The sequence below is a fragment of the Hemicordylus capensis genome, chromosome 7 (assembly GCF_027244095.1).
Source record: "Hemicordylus capensis ecotype Gifberg chromosome 7, rHemCap1.1.pri, whole genome shotgun sequence".
NCBI lineage: Eukaryota > Metazoa > Chordata > Lepidosauria > Squamata > Cordylidae > Hemicordylus > Hemicordylus capensis.
The window spans coordinates 18,380,711-18,399,677 of NC_069663.1; the positions used below are offsets into that span (position 1 = coordinate 18,380,711).

General features: G+C 42.5%; 1 protein-coding gene across 1 annotated transcript in view; it reads right to left on the minus strand.

Annotated features, from left to right (window-relative positions):
- The window catches only part of KDM1A (lysine demethylase 1A), a 40,900-nt gene that overhangs the window by 13,801 nt on the left and 8,132 nt on the right, over positions 1–18,967 (minus strand). Inside the window, exons 3-10 of the mRNA XM_053266939.1 lie at positions 14,099–14,158; positions 7,142–7,275; positions 5,809–5,887; positions 4,627–4,719; positions 3,749–3,855; positions 2,402–2,483; positions 1,301–1,395; positions 102–244 (exon numbers count right to left, since the gene is read on the minus strand). Of these exons, the coding sequence (XP_053122914.1) occupies positions 102–244; positions 1,301–1,395; positions 2,402–2,483; positions 3,749–3,855; positions 4,627–4,719; positions 5,809–5,887; positions 7,142–7,275; positions 14,099–14,158 (793 nt within the window). The remainder of the gene's footprint in view (positions 1–101; positions 245–1,300; positions 1,396–2,401; positions 2,484–3,748; positions 3,856–4,626; positions 4,720–5,808; positions 5,888–7,141; positions 7,276–14,098; positions 14,159–18,967) is intronic.

Sequence of the window (18,967 nt, forward strand, 5' to 3'; positions counted from 1 at the left end):
GAAAAGAAAATCACACCATATACTAGAGGAAGATCTTAAGTGCACCGACCACAAACAGGGATGAGGACTAAAGAGTTCTCAGAAAATTAAATCCCACTTACTGAATAACGACTTCTAGAGCCTGGCCCAGGGAGACAGGTTTGTTATTAAGGACATTGAAGTCCAGCTGGTGGCTGAGGTAGGAGGTGGCTTCTAGTAAACGATTAAACTCTTGTTCCACCATTTCGTCTTTCTCCTTGGGAACCTGCAAGCATTACCCTTGAAGTTAAAAATGCACAACAGGGCAACGGAAGCTCAAGAACAACGAAGCTGGAGAGTCTGCACCTTGGGGTACTACTACTACGGATATTTATATACCACTTTTCATCACAAGTTCCCAAAGTGGCTTACATAGATATAAATAAATAAAATGGTCCCGTCCCCAAAGGGCACTCAATCTAAAAGGAAACATAAGGCAGATGCCAGCAACAGCCCCTGGGGGGATGCTGTGCTGGGGATGGATAGGAATAGTTGCTCTTCCCCTGCTAAATATAAGAGAATCACCACTTTAAAAGGTGTCTCTTTGCTCCGTTAGCAGGAGTTCAACTGATTACCTATATATCCTCTTTCTGAGGCAACTTAGGCCAAGATTACTACTTGCCCAAAAGCAACTTCATGGCTGGCTGAGGATCTGAATCAAGATCTCTCTGGGCCATTGATTTCCAACATACTGTCAGTTTCATCCTACTGGCTAGTTTTAAAATTATTAATGGTACAATGGTACACCACAATGCAGTGTAGTGCCTTGATAGGACTGAATGTGCTCCCTAGAATTAGAGATATGTATGAATTTGGTTATGACATTTCAAGAAAGCTAAGTAAAGAGGAGTCTGAAGAGCTTCAAGGTTGTAGAATTCACACTCTAGAAAAGATGGGATTCTTGCTTCCAGAGCAGCAATTTTTTTGAAGCATTTGAAAGGTATGTGTACATATACAAGTTTAATGTAAATATAGCCCTGGGAGATCAACTGTGATTAAGTGATTTGGTTGTGATATATTTAAACAGACATGATACAGGAGCTCCACAACTGCATCTTCTGCTTCTTATTTTTATTTTTACACTTTAGGGTAGCTGCAGGCTGCTCTGGTTTTTACTGCAGCAGTAGCACCAACTCCCCAACCTAAATAACCACTCTGATGCTGCTAAGACTGGCTCTGAGCATAACAGCTCAGCAATGGATGACTTCTCCCACAAACCAGTGTATCATTCTGCTCCAAACCACTTCCTCAGAAATATGTTACCAGGAATTATTAGACTTACTGCTTGTCCATTGGCTTCATAGAGTGGACATTTTTGTTTTATCTTGGCCAATTCCATGTTTACTTGCTTGCTCACCACGGCCATTGGGTTTCCTCCTGCAAAAGGTTTTGTACAGAAATGAGAAATGCAGTCTTTCAATCTCTATGTCCAGAAGGGTCATATCCAACAAAAAAGGGGAATCAAAATCTGGAAGCATTCTAAGATTTCTATATGAGTGAAGAACTTCAGCTTCATAACAGACCCAAATATAAAATGTGTTTAAATTTGTCTCTCTCTAACTGGGAAGGGCTCTCCTCTGCTTCCTGAAGATGTTGCTGTCTCATTCTGTTACAGACAGAACTGGATTAAACCAATACCTGACAGACAAACTTACATCATAAGAGCTCTGCTGGATCATACCAGGTTTATCTAGTCCTGCTACACTGCTCTGCATTAAGTACATAATTTTGCTCTCTTGCTACCTTTATACTCATGGTGCCACAGCTGAAAAGGCCCTGTACATCATGCCCACTGGCAGAACGTCAGCCAGCCAAGGGAATCTGATCTCCAATGCTGAATGGAGTATATAATAATAAATACATAATTTTGCTAGCTGCCACATAACAAATTGTTCTCTGGGTAGCTCACAACACACCATTAAAACATCAAAGAAAAACACATCACAACAGACCAAAAGGGGGGGGGGAAACACAATACAAAAGTATTCTATTTTTTAAAAAATCTGTTTTAAAAACCAAACTTTAAAATCAGAGTTTAAATCAAAAGCATATGGGAAGGCACATGTGGGAGAAGGCTCTTAAAATGGCTAGCATGATTGTATGCAAGGGTGAAATTGACAACCATAACTTTCTCTTCTTACCTCGGAGGCCTGGCATATCAATGAGTAAGGACAAAACAGATTCAGGTCTCAACTAACATCTAAGGATTTGCAGGTAATAAAAAACAACCCACATTCCTTTGAGGCAGTGAGGACAAGGACAGATATCATTGATTGTTAAACAGGATACCAGCTGACTATAATCCCAGGTGCCTAAGACTATTTAGAAAAAGTGCATGGATGCAGTAGTTGAACCCAGACGTGTTTCAAAGTTTAAGACTCACCAAGTCCTGTCACCACCATGGCTCCCAGATCAGCAACATAGTTTCCTTTGCGAAATGTGGCAACTCGACCTCCCACACGATCCTTTGGAAATGAAAATCCTAAGGGTTAGACAGGTGACGAACCTTTGCTGAAACTCTTTGTTAATTTTGCTAAATCTCCTGAAATACTAGCAAGGCAGTTTTTAGGTACATATTTAAAATCAGTTTCTCAAGAAGAGCTGGGCAGATAGTATTAAATTTAACTCAAGTGTGAATTGCAGAACAGAAGGGATAGGCTGGTGAATTTCACGAAGCATTAGTAAACCCCAACCCATCTAAAATGAAACAAGGAACCCCATAAGAGAAGAAGGGCAGCAACAGGAAGAGGATACACGTGGATCAGCCCGACATCTGCTTTAATATCTCCTCTAATAATAAGAGACCTCTAAAGAAAAGAGTGTGGTTGCACAGAATGTGCTCTCTGAACTAAGCAGCAAGCACGTGCAAAGAACACATCCCGAGTGAAGCAGGAGCTCCAGTCAAACATATTACTACTACTACAACATTTATATCCCGCTCTTCCTCCAAGGAGCCCAGAGCGGTGTACTACATACTTACGTTTCTTTCACAACAACCCTGTGAAGTAGGCTAGGCTAAGAGAGAAGTGTCTGGCCCAGAGTCACCCAGCTAGTATCATGGCTGAATGGGGATTTGAACTCAGCTCTCCCCGGTCTTAGTCCAGCACTCTAACCACTATACCACACTGGCTCAGATATTCACAGGCTAGAAGAGGTGAAGGAGCCCCAAAGCCTCATCTGCCTGCTTAGATTGTTATGCCTTTTCCTACATAACCATTCTGCATTCTTCATTTGTTGCTTAAACATCATAATGTGCCACTGTAATCAAATTCCACTCAACTGGGGAAATGAATAGGCACCTAAACAAGGCAGGACCACATAAGGCAAAGCAAATCTTATTCACTTATTTATATGCTGTATTCTACCTGGCAGCAAAAACTCACTAGGGAGAGTGACTGAGTGGGACTCAAGATGTGGGTATTGTTACAGAGATCCCCTGGCCTCACATTTTTGTGGCCTTCAGCTCTGACAAGGGTAGGACATGGACAAAACCTTCCCGCTGCAGCTCTAAGGGTGCAGGGAGGTACACATGAGAGTGCCCACTATGCAAAGTAACAAAGTACAAGCAGATGCCAGAGGAATTCCAGCCTCCCCTCCAACATCCTTATCCAGCTCGGCTTTGTACAAGTCCACTGTCAATGTGCCAAAAATGTATGGACATGCAGGCTAGGGAAAAAATATGTGTGGCCAGTAACATGTGGACTTAGTTATATACACCACAGGCACTCACCCTTGCTTCTAGGAGTGTGACATCCATTCCAAAACTTTGCAGTTGGCGAGCAGCTGCCAAGCCAGAGACCCCTGAACCAATGATGATCACCTTGCCAGTCTTCTTAGCTAAACAATGCAGAGGGACAGTGGAATGTTTTTGGATTTATTAGCATAGTCTGGGCTCTGATGCACAGGAAGGATGAACATATGTGAACTACACTCTCTGCTCTCTCTGAGCAGGTAATACACAGTTCACTTCCAAATTTTCCTTAACATTATTACTAAGGAAATGCAAAACAGAGATGGCTTGTTCTGAGCATATTTAATTTATTTAAGGAGCATGGCTGAACAAATTCCTGAACTAAGTTTTCAGAAGCATCAGAAACTTTCAGCAGGTCTGCAACAAGAATGGAAGTTTGTTAGACCTGGAATTCTGAGGAAAAAGCAGCTCCTTTCAGAGGAGTTGGTTTTCCAAAAATACTGGCCTTCCAGACAAAGACAACTAGGCCAGAAGCTCAAGTCTAACCAAGCGCATAGTATATACTAGGAGTCAGAACCAGAACAAAGAACTCACAGGTTCAACCTAGACTATGATTTGATAACCCTCCCTAGGATTTTTTTCTTCAAATAGTTCCAAGAACTGTGACATTAGTCCATCTTCCATCTCCTGACAGGATGGACAGCAGCAAAAATTTTTTGCTTTAGACTGCAAATCATCTGTCTCACCCACATGGGTGAAATCTGTACTACAGAATGATGGAAGCATAAGGCAAATCAAGCCTGAAACTGAACGAGTATACAGAAGTGACCATCCTACCCTCAATTCATTAATCTAAATAAAAGGCAGGTGATACATTTCGGCTCCAAGAACAGAAGATTCCACATTCAAGTCCTTACTTGGTAAAGGCTTCACTCTTTTGTAGATGCCAAAATTGATCAAGCCATGCCGCTCTAGATAGCTATGTACTCGGTGAACAAGCACAGTGTCACCTACAAAAACAAGAAAGAAAGGTCTTTTAGCATACACCTACAGTTAAGCCACCTAACAGGCAAGCGTTTTAAGTACAATGGTCAGGTGTACTTAGAGACAAGACAAAATGGCAGAGTGAGGGGGAAAGCCGAGAAGGGACTTGAATGTACACGTTCCAATTTGTGAAAATCCTTCAGACTGACTCCGTGGTGTAGCTGCAAGTTTAGAAGTGCTGGCATTCTCCATAGCCACAACCATCCCAATAACTACACCCACCACTTAGAGAGATGCAAAATTTTTAGGGTTCCATTACAAGAAGTCAAAGGATAGTCTCCTCATTTTACAGAGCTTGAACCTCATCTGGTTATTCACCCAGAAGAACAGCCTGGATGGTCAAATCCAAAACAGATTGTGAGGAGCTCCAAAAAGATCTCTCCAAACTGGGCAACAAAATGGAAGATGCAGTTCAATGTTAGCAAGTGCAAAGTGGTGCATATAGGAGCAAAAAAACCATTCACATGCTGATGGGGTCTGATCAGTTGGTGACTGGCTAGCAGTGTTCCCTCTAAGGCGTGCGCATGTGTGCGTGCTCACTCTTTTTTGATGTCCGCTCATTTAATTTTAGATCCTGCTCAGGTTGAATTAGGAAGTCCCCACTCTGAATGGTGGGCCACTGCGTGAAACAGGATGCTGGACTAGATCGGCCTTGGACCTGATCCAGCAGGGCTGTTCTTATGTCAGCCACAAAGGGTGGAGGATACTCCTTATAACAGAAAACGGGAAGAATGTCATAAAATCAATTGTAGTACAATAATCAATTATGGAACAAAGTGTTGGAATAGTAAGAGCAGCATATTATTTCCATGTAGAAAGCAAAGGATGTATGCTCTTGCTGAGACCTTGGAGGAAAACAGCATTGGGACTGTGTCCCTGCAGTATTACACAACTGGATTTACTACTTTTAAAGTCCTGCTGTTAGCATTTCCCCTGCATCATTTGGATACCTTCCTTTTTTCCTTATCCAACCTTCACTTTTAAGAACAAGTCCATACCCCTTACAGATTATATAGTTACTGTTTAGAATAAGACAGAAATAAGTGTCAACTTACTATTATAAGGCACTTCCAACTGTTGTAGTGTTGCCTCAAATGTCAGCTGAACCTTTGGGTTATCCAACCAAAGCTGCAACTGTATTTGAATGACACAAACAGAAATTAACTGTCACAAATACCGTAACTTAGCTGGCATTACAGGATATTGTGTTTTTAAACCAAAAATCTGTTTTAGTCAGTTTCAGTAGTCTTTTTCTCACTCTGTGACTTAAATTTAGAGGCCTTAAGTGGATACAAAGCCCTTTCCCCAAAGTTCTGCACTTGGGAGAGCCACCTCCTCTTACTGGATGCTCTTAGATTCCAGTTACTACAGGGGTTTGTTTGCATTCCTGCTTCTTGCCTTTTCCAGTCTTTGTTCCCTTCTGAGTTTCAGATTGGGGTGTTTGCTAATATGGGTCCTTGCTTTTTCAGAACATTGCGTTGAGGAAAGTGGGGACGTGGCACCCCTCTCCCTACTTCAGGGTTCTGTCTATTATCAGATTATTGTTAAGAGGCAACAAACGCTCCTTTTAACTGTCAGAATCCTCTCTCGCTCCCTTAACTTGAAAGTATGCAGGTTTTTCAAGTGAGCATGCTCATAATTCAGCATGCTCTTCAGTAATCTGAAGCTAGTAGTTGTTTGTTCCAGCAGGTGAATCTGGGGCCTTATACTGATGGTGAAGGCAAGATTTGTCCCAGCACATCCTTTGCTGCACATCTGCAGTGTGAGCAGTTTCATTTAAGTCTGAACCAAATCTGTGACACTTCAGTAACTGTCTTGATATTGTATCCTAATATTGATGATGTGTGCTACATTAAGATATAGAGGGATCCTTGCAACATGGTTTCTTTAACTTTAATTTCTGTTGGCCACAAAATAGTGCAAAAACTTGCAGATCTGCTACAGGCACCGTTTGTGGAGCTGAGCATGTCACTTAAAGATTTTAGAGTATGGCCATTAACTGCCTGTTTAATGGGTAAGTTATCAGAACACATGTGGAAAGACAGACATTTGTACCTAGTGATGTCTGGAAACGAACTTCAACATGGCTAATCTGGCAGCACACCAGCTCAAAGACATCAAGCAACACAAACACTATGATGGATATACCCAACTAAACAAGTCAAAAGTCTCAAGATATGCCACCAAATTCAGCATTTGACAGCTCTATTTGAAGCTGAGCTGCTACACAGATTCCTAGACACAGAATCAGGATCCCTGCTGTATGGCAAGCCAGCCAGATACCAATCACAATGCCAAAAACCAAAAATGCCCTTCCTGACATATCTAAAGAGTGTTGCGTAGCCTCTTTGAAAATAAATAAAAGTGTGTCTCTTTCAATTAACATACCGTTCGGTTTCTGATGTAAAGAAACACCTTCTGAGTTGTTTGTGGCCCACCAATGATGTCTGGAAAACAAGCCGCTTCTTGCGAAGTCATCCGGTCATGTGGAAGTCTGCTCTGGAAAGCTGCACCCTCCACACCTATAGTGAAAAAACAGGTACGTAACAAGTACTGATTTTGCTACCCAGGATCACCTTTAATCCAAGCTGAAGTGTACCGCATGTATGCCACCTCAGACTGAATGTCTGCAAATCTTCTGACCCATCTTCCCTGGAAGTGCTTTTAAATGCTCGCTCACTCTAAACTCACACTGCCCTGAGTCATTTTTGGAAGAGCAGTATAGAAGTCGAAGGAATGAATAAGTTCTTTTAAATGATATACATATCAACTAACATAAGACACAGCCAATTGATTGTAAGCTACCACCCGAGTGTATATATACACACGTATTTCATTAGGCATAATGTAATTATAGGAGGTTAACAATGAACGATGCAAGAGTAATGATAGAGTTCGTGATGCAACTACTACAAAATCAAGACAAGCAGTCATCAGTTGCTGAAAGCTAGCTATTGTGATAGTTTTGGACAAGAAACAGAAGTGGGCAGGCCATCAATATGCCCAGACTTACAGGGGCTAACTAGGGCAGGGCTCTGTAGGAGAAGCATTTGTAGCCAACAGCTTTAAACTTGCACGCTCACAAGTTTTCTGATGCCCGCTCAGTTCATTTTTGATCCTGCTCAGGTTGAATCAGGAAAGCCCCATTCTGGTGTGCACACACTGCTTTGATACTGCCGCCCAGAACAAAACTCATTCTGCACACAGATGAAAATTAGAGGGACCACTAAGAGGGACCACTGGCCAACAGGTAGAAAGGTATCTCTCCTTTGTGCGACTACAAAGCTGCTTCTCAGGAGCAGCAAGGAACAAGGTGAAAGAGGCAATGGAGGCTAGGCAACAGGTATGAGATCCCATGAGGTAAGGAGCTCAAAGACCTCACATTAAGGGCAGTTTGGTCAACAGCAACAACCCACTAAGGCCTAGACTTAGGGGACAATCACAGATCTCAGCAGGGGAAAGATAGAAGGGAGAGGTCAAAAAAGGATCATTCCTCAGGATCAGATCGACTGAGGAAAGGCAATTGCTACACCAAGGGGCAAGCATAATGTTAATAAATTTCACTTACAGGTCATAGAATTTGCAGCCAACCCCAATTTTACAACATAATCAATAATGCCAAAGTGTGCTATGACACAGGATAATTGGGAAGGTTTTCTACTTTTACTTTTGCAAAGTCCATCTTCAACACATACAAACTCTGCACTTTTGTGGCTATTTAATCTGTGCAAGTTACTTAACACTGCATGCTGTACCACCACTCTTACAGCCCAGCATTCTGTGGATAATTTAGGTTGGAACAAAAGAAGGTAAGACTTGTGCCTGTACTAAAACCTTGCACATCTTATACAGTGCTTGTGTGGCAGAAGCTGTGCTCCAACAGAACAATGGACTGAAAACACACAAAGTTTCTCATTTATTTAAAAATTCACTTTGTATTCACTACTTCAAAAAACAGGTGAACTATGAAAATGTAGCAGTTTTCATGTATTAAAAAGGTACTGGAGACTGTTTACACTGCTTTTCAACACAAAAGTTCTGAAAGTGGTTTAGACAGCAAAAGGAATGAGGAAACGGTTCCCTGACCCAAAAGGGTGCACAATCTAAAAAGAAACACATCTGGGAAAAGAATTCCCAGATGTTGACGACTACAATTCCCAGAACTCCCAAGCATAAGCCATTGCAGGTGGGAATTCTGGGAGTTGTAGTCAACAACATCTGGGAACCTGTTAGAGGGAACACTAATCCCCAGCTAAATACAACAGGCATCACTTTGAAAATGAAACGTGAAATGAATGATTTTGCTAAAAGTGAAAAACGACTTCAACTGAACTACTGTCTATGAGAAAGTTATCCGTTTTGTAAGAACTACCTTGCTAATACTGGGTTGCAGAACATGTTTGCAGTTCTTCCAAACATTCTCCTAATTTAGATCACGGCCCATGGGTTCTACCCAAAGAAAGTCATTTTAAAAAATAATTTCCATAAACATACAAACATTACACAAAGCTGTAGTACAAACGTTTATGGAAAGTATTTTAAGATGGTAAGTATGAACATCCAGAAGCCATATAATGTTCACTAAAGATTCATCCAAGAAGTTCCTTCCAGAAGTTAATGTGAGTGGATAGTGCCTGCAAGGATGGCCTAGCACTGCTGATGTATGAAATCAAGTTAAAAGTCAATCCTGACTAAACACCATTGAAATCAACGAGACAAGTCAGTCATGACCAACTTGCTCCATTCAGTTCAATGGGAATTGTCCAGGATTCACGTTCTTTGGCTACAACCCACTGGGCTTGATCTAGATGAGGAAAATGACTGGAAGCACCCCAAAAGCTTTTTTGCTGTTGTTAAGCTATCACCCTCAGTACAGCATCTACATATTTTGGAAGGGATTTACTAAAATTTGCCACAGCACTTAATGCTAAAACATCCACTACAGGATTAATCTACACCGGGGTTGCACAACTTTGGCCCTCCAGCTGTTTGACTACAACTCCCATCATCCTCAGCCACAGGGATCAATAGTGAGGGTTGATGTGAACTGCAGGCTAAAATCTGCAGGAGGGCCAAAGTTGTGCAGCCCTGCTTTACACTGAAAAAGGTAATCAGCTTAAAAAGAAATCCAAAGTACCCATTCAGTCTAAAAGTGTATTGAACATATTTACCATTTCAAAGTCTCCTATCTATAAAAACACCTGTATGTGTACCGGGCATGAAGTAAATGGAAAGAGGGCGGGGGGGGGGGGGGGCGCTACAAATCCTACTGACAAGTAAGGTAGCTCCTTCCATTGCTCAATAGCCTGTTATTCAGCAAGGTCTTTTCTCAACCACTAATGCTGCCGAATTCCCCACTTAAAAACCCCAAGCCTTGACATACGCAACAAGCAGCAATGTGGACAAAAAGCAAAGGTCTGCAGTGTTGTGAAGAAACCTTGTGTAAACGGCTTGTATCAGTGAAGAGCAATCCCAAGAGAAGGTAGAACACACAGCTTCACACACACTTCAGAATGTCTGTCACAAGCACAATGGTGCAGATTTAAGTGACACTAAAGGAGATGGCTCAGCTAAGATGAACGGAAAACTTTCAGAATAATTTGGTACTATGACTGTGTTGACGAGACTCTCAGAGAAAAGCTAAGAAGAGAAAATTGACTAAAGGCAGGCACATTTTTGATAAAGGATCAACTTAAGAAGAAAATGGGACCCCTTCCAAAGCAAAACAAAGATTCAATTTCTCACAGAACATGATTGAGTTAACCAGTTGAAGTATAGCAGAATGAAGATCTACTTAGACTGAACAGCAAAGAATGTCATGATACTACTCTATCAGAGGCAAGAATAGCCACACACAGCAAAGTGAGGTAGCCCCAGCCTTTGAATCACTGACTATTAAGAGAAGCACATTAGAAATATCACTAATAAGAAACCCACCAATATGGGAATGATCTTGCAAATGTGGCCATAATGTGGGATGCAGCTAAATGGTGGGCAGGCAACAACTCTCCTTTCCTGTCTGTTCTCCACAGGCGTTGCTCTCTCTTTCCTCTGGCAACTGCTCCCTCTAGGAATGCCACTTCCTTTCCTGGCAGGTCTCTTCTGTCTTAAAAAGCTTGCTGCCAATGAGAACAGCAGCTGCTGCAAATTTTCTTGGCAAACTTAGGAATTTTCCAGTGTGCCAAAAGGATCCAGGGCAGAGGAAGAGAGAGTGTAACTGAGAAAACTCTCAAAACTGCAAAGGTCTTGCTCGAAACCTAACCCTAACCCATATTTTTCCAATTGGAGAGTTTCCCCACGTTTTCTGGACATCAATGAATTTCTCTGGGATTTCCTTTGTTTTTTGGTAGTCTGGGCGAGGTTTCACAACCTACTTGTGAAAACTGTGTTTTTTGCATGTGTATCTTTCGTGGTTTTCGTCTGGGTAGGATAAGGAAAAGAGGAAGGTATCCAAATGATGCAGGGGAAATGCCTTCAATCAGAAGTGCCTTCTATCAGCTTTGGCTGATATTCCAGCTGCGTCCGTTTCTTGAGATAAACTACCTCAGAACAGTGGTAACCTCCAGACTGGATTTCTGCAATGCGCTCTATGTGGGGCTGCCCTTGTGCATAGTCCGGAAACTACAGCTGGTTCAGAATGCGGCAACCAGGTTGGTCTCTGGGTCATCTCTGAGAGACTATATTACTCCCATTACTCGGAGAGACCATATTACTGCCGATAGATTTCCAAGCAAAATACAAGGTGCTTGTTATAACCTATAAAGCCCTAAATGGCTTGGGCCCTGGGTATTTAAGAGAACGTCTTCTTCGTTATGAACCCATTGAGATCACCAGGAGAGGTCCGTCTGCAGTTGCCACTGGCTTGTTTGGTGGCTACTCAAGAACAGGCCTTCTCCGCTGCTGCCCCAAAGCTTTGGAACATGCTCCCTGCCAAAATAAGAGCCTCCCCATCTCTGACAATTTTTTTTTTTAAATTTCAAGACACATCTGTTCATCCAGGCTTTTAATTAAATACTGTTTTAATAGTTTTAACATTGTTTTAAAATTTTAAATTGTTGTAGTGTTTTAACTTTTTGCTGTCATTTATTTGTTTTAATTTTTCTGTTTTTGTTGTAAACTGCCCAGAGATGTAAATTTTGAGCGGTATTAATAGGTTAAATAAATTATATCTCTATCTTAATGTTGCCCTGAGACAGAGAAATACTAACTGGGCATTTGTAAGGATGTCTAAAATCATGGCGTCTATCTACATCATAATTTGCACTAGAAGAAGAGAATCACCTTTGTCTCCTTGCACCTTTCCCAGTCTAACCAAGATAAACACTTATATGGGACACCCAAGATTTCTAACACGATGGGGTCAAACAAGTCCCCTGTGTCTACATGAAAATCCAGACTTTCTATCTACTTTACAACTTGGTGAATGTTCAAGTATTTTGCTAATCATTTCCCAGGGAACTGGGAAAGTGTTTGTGTGTCAGGAAAGTAGGCACAAAAGCACGACTCCCATGCCATTTAAGAGATAAAAGCCTCTGTCCACAGTTTCAGTGCTAAGGTAAAACTCATTTTTCTATGGCTCAGAGTCAGGGCAGATATATCATGAGGTACAGACCTTGAGGGACTGTGCCATTTCAGAACTGTGGTGGGGAATATTTGGACACTGCCCCATAAAGAAACTCTGTACCTCAAGTCCTAGTCTAGCCTGCCTTCTGATGTGCTAGTTTTTCCAAATGCAGAGAGGTTTCCCTTGCCCCCATTCAAATATGCAATCCTCAGCTGTATTCTAAAGTTATAAACACATCACCTTCTTGAGGTCTGACTTTGGGCACACGTGCTCAGTTCTTGGTCTTTTCCATCTCCCCAGATGTCTTCAGAACTGCAGCAAAACACCTCTTAGAAATTCTCCCTATGCTGCCCATAGTTTCAGCAGTCAATATTATATACCCCTCAAGAAGAATATCTTTTCTCACAAAAGATTTCAAAGGAATATGTTCTTGACTTTAGCACTAAACGTCCAATGAGATTTCAGAATGAACCTCTAGCCATTTACATCTTGATAACCAACATCCAATTTACTCAAACAGGTGAAGTTCAGTCTCTAGAAATTAGCTGATTCAGTGTACGTCAGTTTACAAACATGCTCAAGAAGAAACTGACAGCCTGTCCCCCTAAATCTATAGTATCCGGAAGGCCTTTCTATTAGCACTGGCAACCTCACAGGCTCCATTTCAAAGAATCAACATTCTAGATCTTGGTTCAAGAACCAGAAAACATCTAGGAATGATGGCTCCTCAGACACTTAAATTCCAACCAGCATGCACCACAAAAAACTTGGGCAGGGGGGTGGGGGTGACCATTTGGACAGAGTTCTTTAAGAAACTGAGCCAAAAGCCAGAAAATATGATTAATTCTATTAAAGCTGACCAGAAGAGGGCAACCAAGAAAGGCCTGGGGCACCTTCTTTATGAGGCAAGGCTACAGCATCTGGGGCTTTTTAAGTGTGGAAAAGAGGTGACTACGAGGGACATGATAGAGGTGTATAGAATTATGCATGGAATAGAGAGAGTGGACAGAGAGAAATACTCCCCCCACCCCAACAACACTAGAGGCAGGGATAATCCCATGAAATTGAAGGCCAGGAAATTTAAGACCAACAAAAGGAAGTATCCTTTCACACAGTGTATGATTAATCTATGAGATTATCTGCCACTGGATGTGGTGGTGGCCACTAGCTTGGATGGTTTTAAAAGGGGCTTAGACAAATTCATAGAGGACCGGTCTATCAATGGCTATTAGTCTGGTGGCTACAGGCCACCTCCAGCCTAAGAAGAAAGATGCCTCTCAATACCAGTTGCAGGGGAGCAACAGCAGGAGAGAGGGCATGCCCTCACCTCTTGCCTGTGGGCTTTTCAGAAGCATCCGGTGGGCCACTGTGTGAAACAGGATAATGGAATAGATAGACCTTGGGCCTGATCCAGCAGGGCTGCTGTTTTGTTCTTATGACCAGGAAGTAGGGCATTCTTCTTAACATCACTCCTCTGAAGCATATAAAAGGATTATGCTGTGCAGCGTAAGAGCCCCCAGAGTCTTTAAGTGAGGAAGCCAACTGCCTTTTCAACCAGTACACAAAGGGAAGAGGAGGGCTGTGAAGCTTTCCTAAACTGTTTCAGAGCAGCTTGCCATTTCCCCTCACGTTTCCCACCTGCAATGAAGGCATTATCCCTCCCTTTTCTGCTACACCTCATACTACGGCCTGGCCACCCACACCCACACGCACTTGCAAGCTTCAATCCCTGAGTTCGGGCCTCTTGCTGCTAAGTGGCAAGCATCCAACGCCACCCTCACCTGATGCTTGGCAGTCTCCATACCCTCCAGAACTGTCGTCTTGAAGTCCTCCTGCTTGTCCTGTGGAAGGAAAGAGGAGATCTCAGGGACCTTACTCCATCAGTTAAAATCATTTGGGGCACATGAAGGCCTGGTAGCTGGCGATTCAGGTTTAGCAGTTCACTAACTAGTGGGGAAAAGAAAAACATTTCCTGAGAATTCCACCTTCTGGAATCTGGGTCAAGGGAACCACACTTTGCCATCTTCTAATGCTTCATCCTTGTTGTTGGAACCCTTTGTCAGACTTGTACAGAGGGGGGAAAATAGAAATATACAATATTGCAGTGCACATGGTTGGTAAATACTTGAGAACCAATTTATTAATAAGCTATAGAAAAATAAATATTACATTTCTTGCTACCCATACGAAGAATACATAGATGGGTAGTCTAACCAAGGGTTTAGAACACCAAGGATCTGAGGCTTAGCCTTGGAAACAATTATTCTGAAGGGAAACAAGTCTAGCCTACCCTTTCTTCTCTTCCACAAAGCCTTGAAACCTACAAATGTTTTAAGGCTCATAATTCACCAACTCCATATGTACCCTAAAACTTCTCAAATGATAAAATAAACTGAATGCTGAATATATGGGAGTATTCACCCATACATGCATCGCTGGAATGGATAGTGACATGAGCAAGGCTCGTGGGCAAAACTACACTATGATATTTTGAATTTTTAATATATCCACAGACAGAAGCATGAGAAACACACAACTGGAAGAAGACATAGATTATTTCAGCCTGCACCTAACTCTGCATATAAAACAACTCTGGAGTTTTTAAGCACCTAACCTTTATCTGCAGAAAACCACCTAGAGAATGTGCTGTATGTCTAAACACACCATGTCTCAGTAGCCCTGATGGGATGTTATTCAAACCAAGTACAGCATACCCAGGTACAGGGTGAACAGAAGTGGGCCAGCTTCTAGCCTTGTCCTCTGGCACCAGTGCTGCTCTGCAATTACATTCCTCGGCTTTCTCCAGGGGCACACAGTGCACGTGGGGAGAGTTGCTCCCAGTTATTTGAAATGCTTGCCACCCAGCATTTTTTAAAAAAAAAATATTGTATTTTTATTTATCATAAATCATAGGGAGAAACTCTTCCTGCATACAATGTGTGCCTCTGCAGACAAATGCTGTAGCTGGAGAAAGCTGGGTGTGTGTGGCTATGGAGCAGAGTGGGTGCAGTTAGCCAATGCACCCCCATTCCCCCGCACCTGAGTACCCAGTTGGCTAGTGCTGAACACCAGTGGTGCAGTCTGCTGCTTCTGACTACACAACTACTCTCAGAGGAAAAGGGCTGGGAATACATTGATGAGAACTGGAATTTCGCATACTTCAAATGAGTTACGGTCCACCAAAATCGAATATGCAAATGAACATTCAAGGACTTAAAGGAGCTAGCAGGGCGCCACCCTTGATCCAGGCAGTAACATCTTAGGGCAACATTCAGCAACACACCATAATATTCTGGTCTAGGCTGAATATATTATAGTTTAAGTTTTGCTGAATTAGAGGCAGTAGGGAGACTAATATGGTAACTATTCTCAGTCAATGTTCTCAATCTTCCATATTGCTGAAACACATACTTTGGTCTACTAAAAGTTTAACCAAGTGGCTAGCAAATAGTAACCCACAGGCATCTATTACCTGGCGCTTTGCCTGGTGACACCATCAGACCCCGCCCATTGCACTCTTTACTCTCCCTCTTTCAAAAGAGGGAAACAGGAGAAACTAGAGGGGGCATAAGGGCATGCTTCATTAATGCATTTGGATTTGCTAGAGGAGATGTGGCCACCACCTCTTTTTCATTCTGCCCTTTTCAGTAGCTGATGCAGTGATAGAGAAAAGAGATATCAGTTCTACACACACATTGCATGAGGTACCATGATGAGAGCAGTTTACACAAGAGAAGCATACAGCAGGATGCACACAAAGAACGCAAGAGCAGAGGAAGCACAGGACAGAAGGTAAGAAAAACCTGGAGGTTGGCTTTCTGACCCAAAACTCATACTAGATCGGGGCTGCATAACTTTGATCTTCCAGCTGTTTTTGGACTACAACTCCCACAATCCCCAGCCACAGTGGTCAACAGTCGGGAATGATGCGAGCTGTAGGCCAACATCTGCAGGAGGGCCACGTTATGCTGCCCCAAACCAGATCCAGTTCTCCAGCTAGCACAGCTGCCGACTACAGCTAGAATGGAAAAACAAATCATCAGAAAGAGACAAGCACAACAGACCCTTCCTATCTGTTATGGAAAGGTTAGATTATACATATTGTATGGAAACTCTTACCTTATCCCCCCAGCAAAAAACCTTAGTATATTTGGATTTGAATACACATGCTGCTCACCTCAGAAATGGGTTCCAGAGAAATATAAAACCATGCATTTGTTTCAAAATGGTAATTAGGTTACTTGAATAAATTAGACTAGCATACAGGTTTGAGTTTTAAAAGGGCTTTGAATTGCTCAACCAACTATATGTGGCAACCATGAGGGGAAACGTTTTGATTGTTGAACACAAAGATGGTGTTTGGGTGAAACATCATTCTCAGAGATGTGCAAGCCTATACTGAAAAATTTAACTATCACATTTGTATCCTACCATTCCTCCTGCTAGATCTATTCTTCATGTTTTCCCTTAAGAACCCTGAGAATAAAGTTGAGAGTGACTGGTTCAGGATAACCCCAGTCCAATGCAGCTGCAGTACTGGTTCCCAAAAACCATGGTTCGCAAGCCAGAGCTAAGAGCATCTATCCCACTCACTTCCCCAGTGTTAACTACTGTATGATTTCATTGTTGCATATGCATCAACACAAACCAGATTCCTTTGGTAATCACCACTGAAAAAACATGGTTTTAACCTCTTGATTTATGAGCTGGTGTGTCTCACCCAGATTGTACTGGTGCATATGTAATAAGGACCAAGGCAAACACGGGGAAGAGAAAGTAAGGGAAAAGAAGAGAGAGAGAAAGGGTATAAATAATGTGCAAACCATGAATTTCCAAACCACATCTTGCAAGGAATAAGCATTCTGTCTGCAACAGGCCAGAGTGAACCATAGCATTTGAAACCAGGTCTAAGGGTGTTCACGGAACCAGTTCTGTACACACCCGGGAAGCGGGATTGCTTTAAGGTGCGGGGAGGGTGCACTTACCTGCCCTGCCACACTTCCCCCTCCAGTGCTGCTTCCAAAACCGCTGGTGTGGAGTGGCTGTACACCCTCTTGCTGCCCCAGTCAGGGTAAAACCGAAGTGGCGGGTTTTATGCTGACTGCTGGGCTGACAAGAGGGTATACAGCTGCCCCGTGCCAGCGGTTTTGGAAGCAGCGCCGGAGGGGGAAGCACAGTGGGGGAGGTAAGGGCACCCTCCCCATGCCCTAAAGCGACCCGTCCCCCATGTTCGAACACGGGATTTCCAAACCAGTTCGGCGTTCTAGGAATAGAACGCCGAACCAGTTTGTGCAAATCCCTACCCAGGTCTTCCTGATCACTCTGTCCATTTCATCATACTGTCAATAACCAAGGGTCTTCAAAACAGATTCCTTTTTGTGCTAAGAAGTTCGTAACTATGAGGAAAGAGTACCAAAAGTATAACTCTCACTCCAGGACATCCCAAACTACATCCCTTTACATTATCACATGTACTCTAACTATAGCAACAGCTTGCAACATCTTGCTAACAACAAAAATAGTCAGCATGTCCCTTTCTAAACCATGTCAGAGAATGGCACCAAAAAAAAACCCCATTGTGGCACAAAAAGAGTTGTGGGCCTAAAAACTAAAAAGGGGTGTTTTCAAAGCTGTTTAACTGAAGTACACAGTTCTTAAGCTTCCTTTCTGATAAGTTCCAAAAACAACACCCACCCACAGGAATGCAGCAAGAGGGTATAAAAATAATGTTTTAGTCAGACATTGATACAGCTTCTCTCAATAAGTCACAAAACAGATTTGTGCTCCGTGTGAAAAACTGACTCATCCCATTCTTGCCGACTCCCTCCTCAATTGGTGAAACACCTTACTGCACCATAAGAGAAGATTCTGTCTGGCAATATAGCCAAACTATTGTTTATTCCTTTTATAAATTGCTTTTCCACACAGTGCTCAAAGCAGTGCAGTGTGGATGACAAGTCCACCAGCTTAGGCCAGCAAGTCACCAATCACCTATGAGGAGGAGGAACGTGTCACTACATGTTCCAAGTAAAAATACACAGAAGGAGACAGTTGGAGAGATTACTCCCTCGACAAGAAGCACCTTGTGCAAAATGCTGACTGATGCCTAAAATGGAGTAGAGAGGAGGAAGAAGAACAGCCCGTGAAAAAGAATGAACCTGTATGGATTCCAAACGGGGAAAATCACACCTCTGGTAAGTGTCTTAGTCTGTAAGGGAACTGAAAGCAGAAAGGTCGAAATTAAATGGTCCCCAGTGCTAAGTAGGGAATGTGTTTCCCTAACTAGTATTAATATTAAGAGTTATTAAACTGTAAAGCAACTTATTACACAGTCTATTCAAGTACTGCAGTACAATTCAGTTTGCACACCCAATTATCAAGGAGCTAATTCTGTCATATTTATAGGAGATGCAGACAGTGTGCCACACAGAATGGAAAGTATTTGCTAGAAGACCAAGGTAGTGTTATGTCAGCTGCCACTTTGTAGTAAGATCTAGTGTGACATCACCACAATACGCTATGACTGGAATTCAGCAAAAGCAGAAGAAACAGAGAGGACAAACTTGGCTCGTCCAGATATGCTTTCATCTCAAGGAAATTCCTATAACTCACAAGCACGAGTCCTTACATGCAGAAAGCGGTATTCAGAG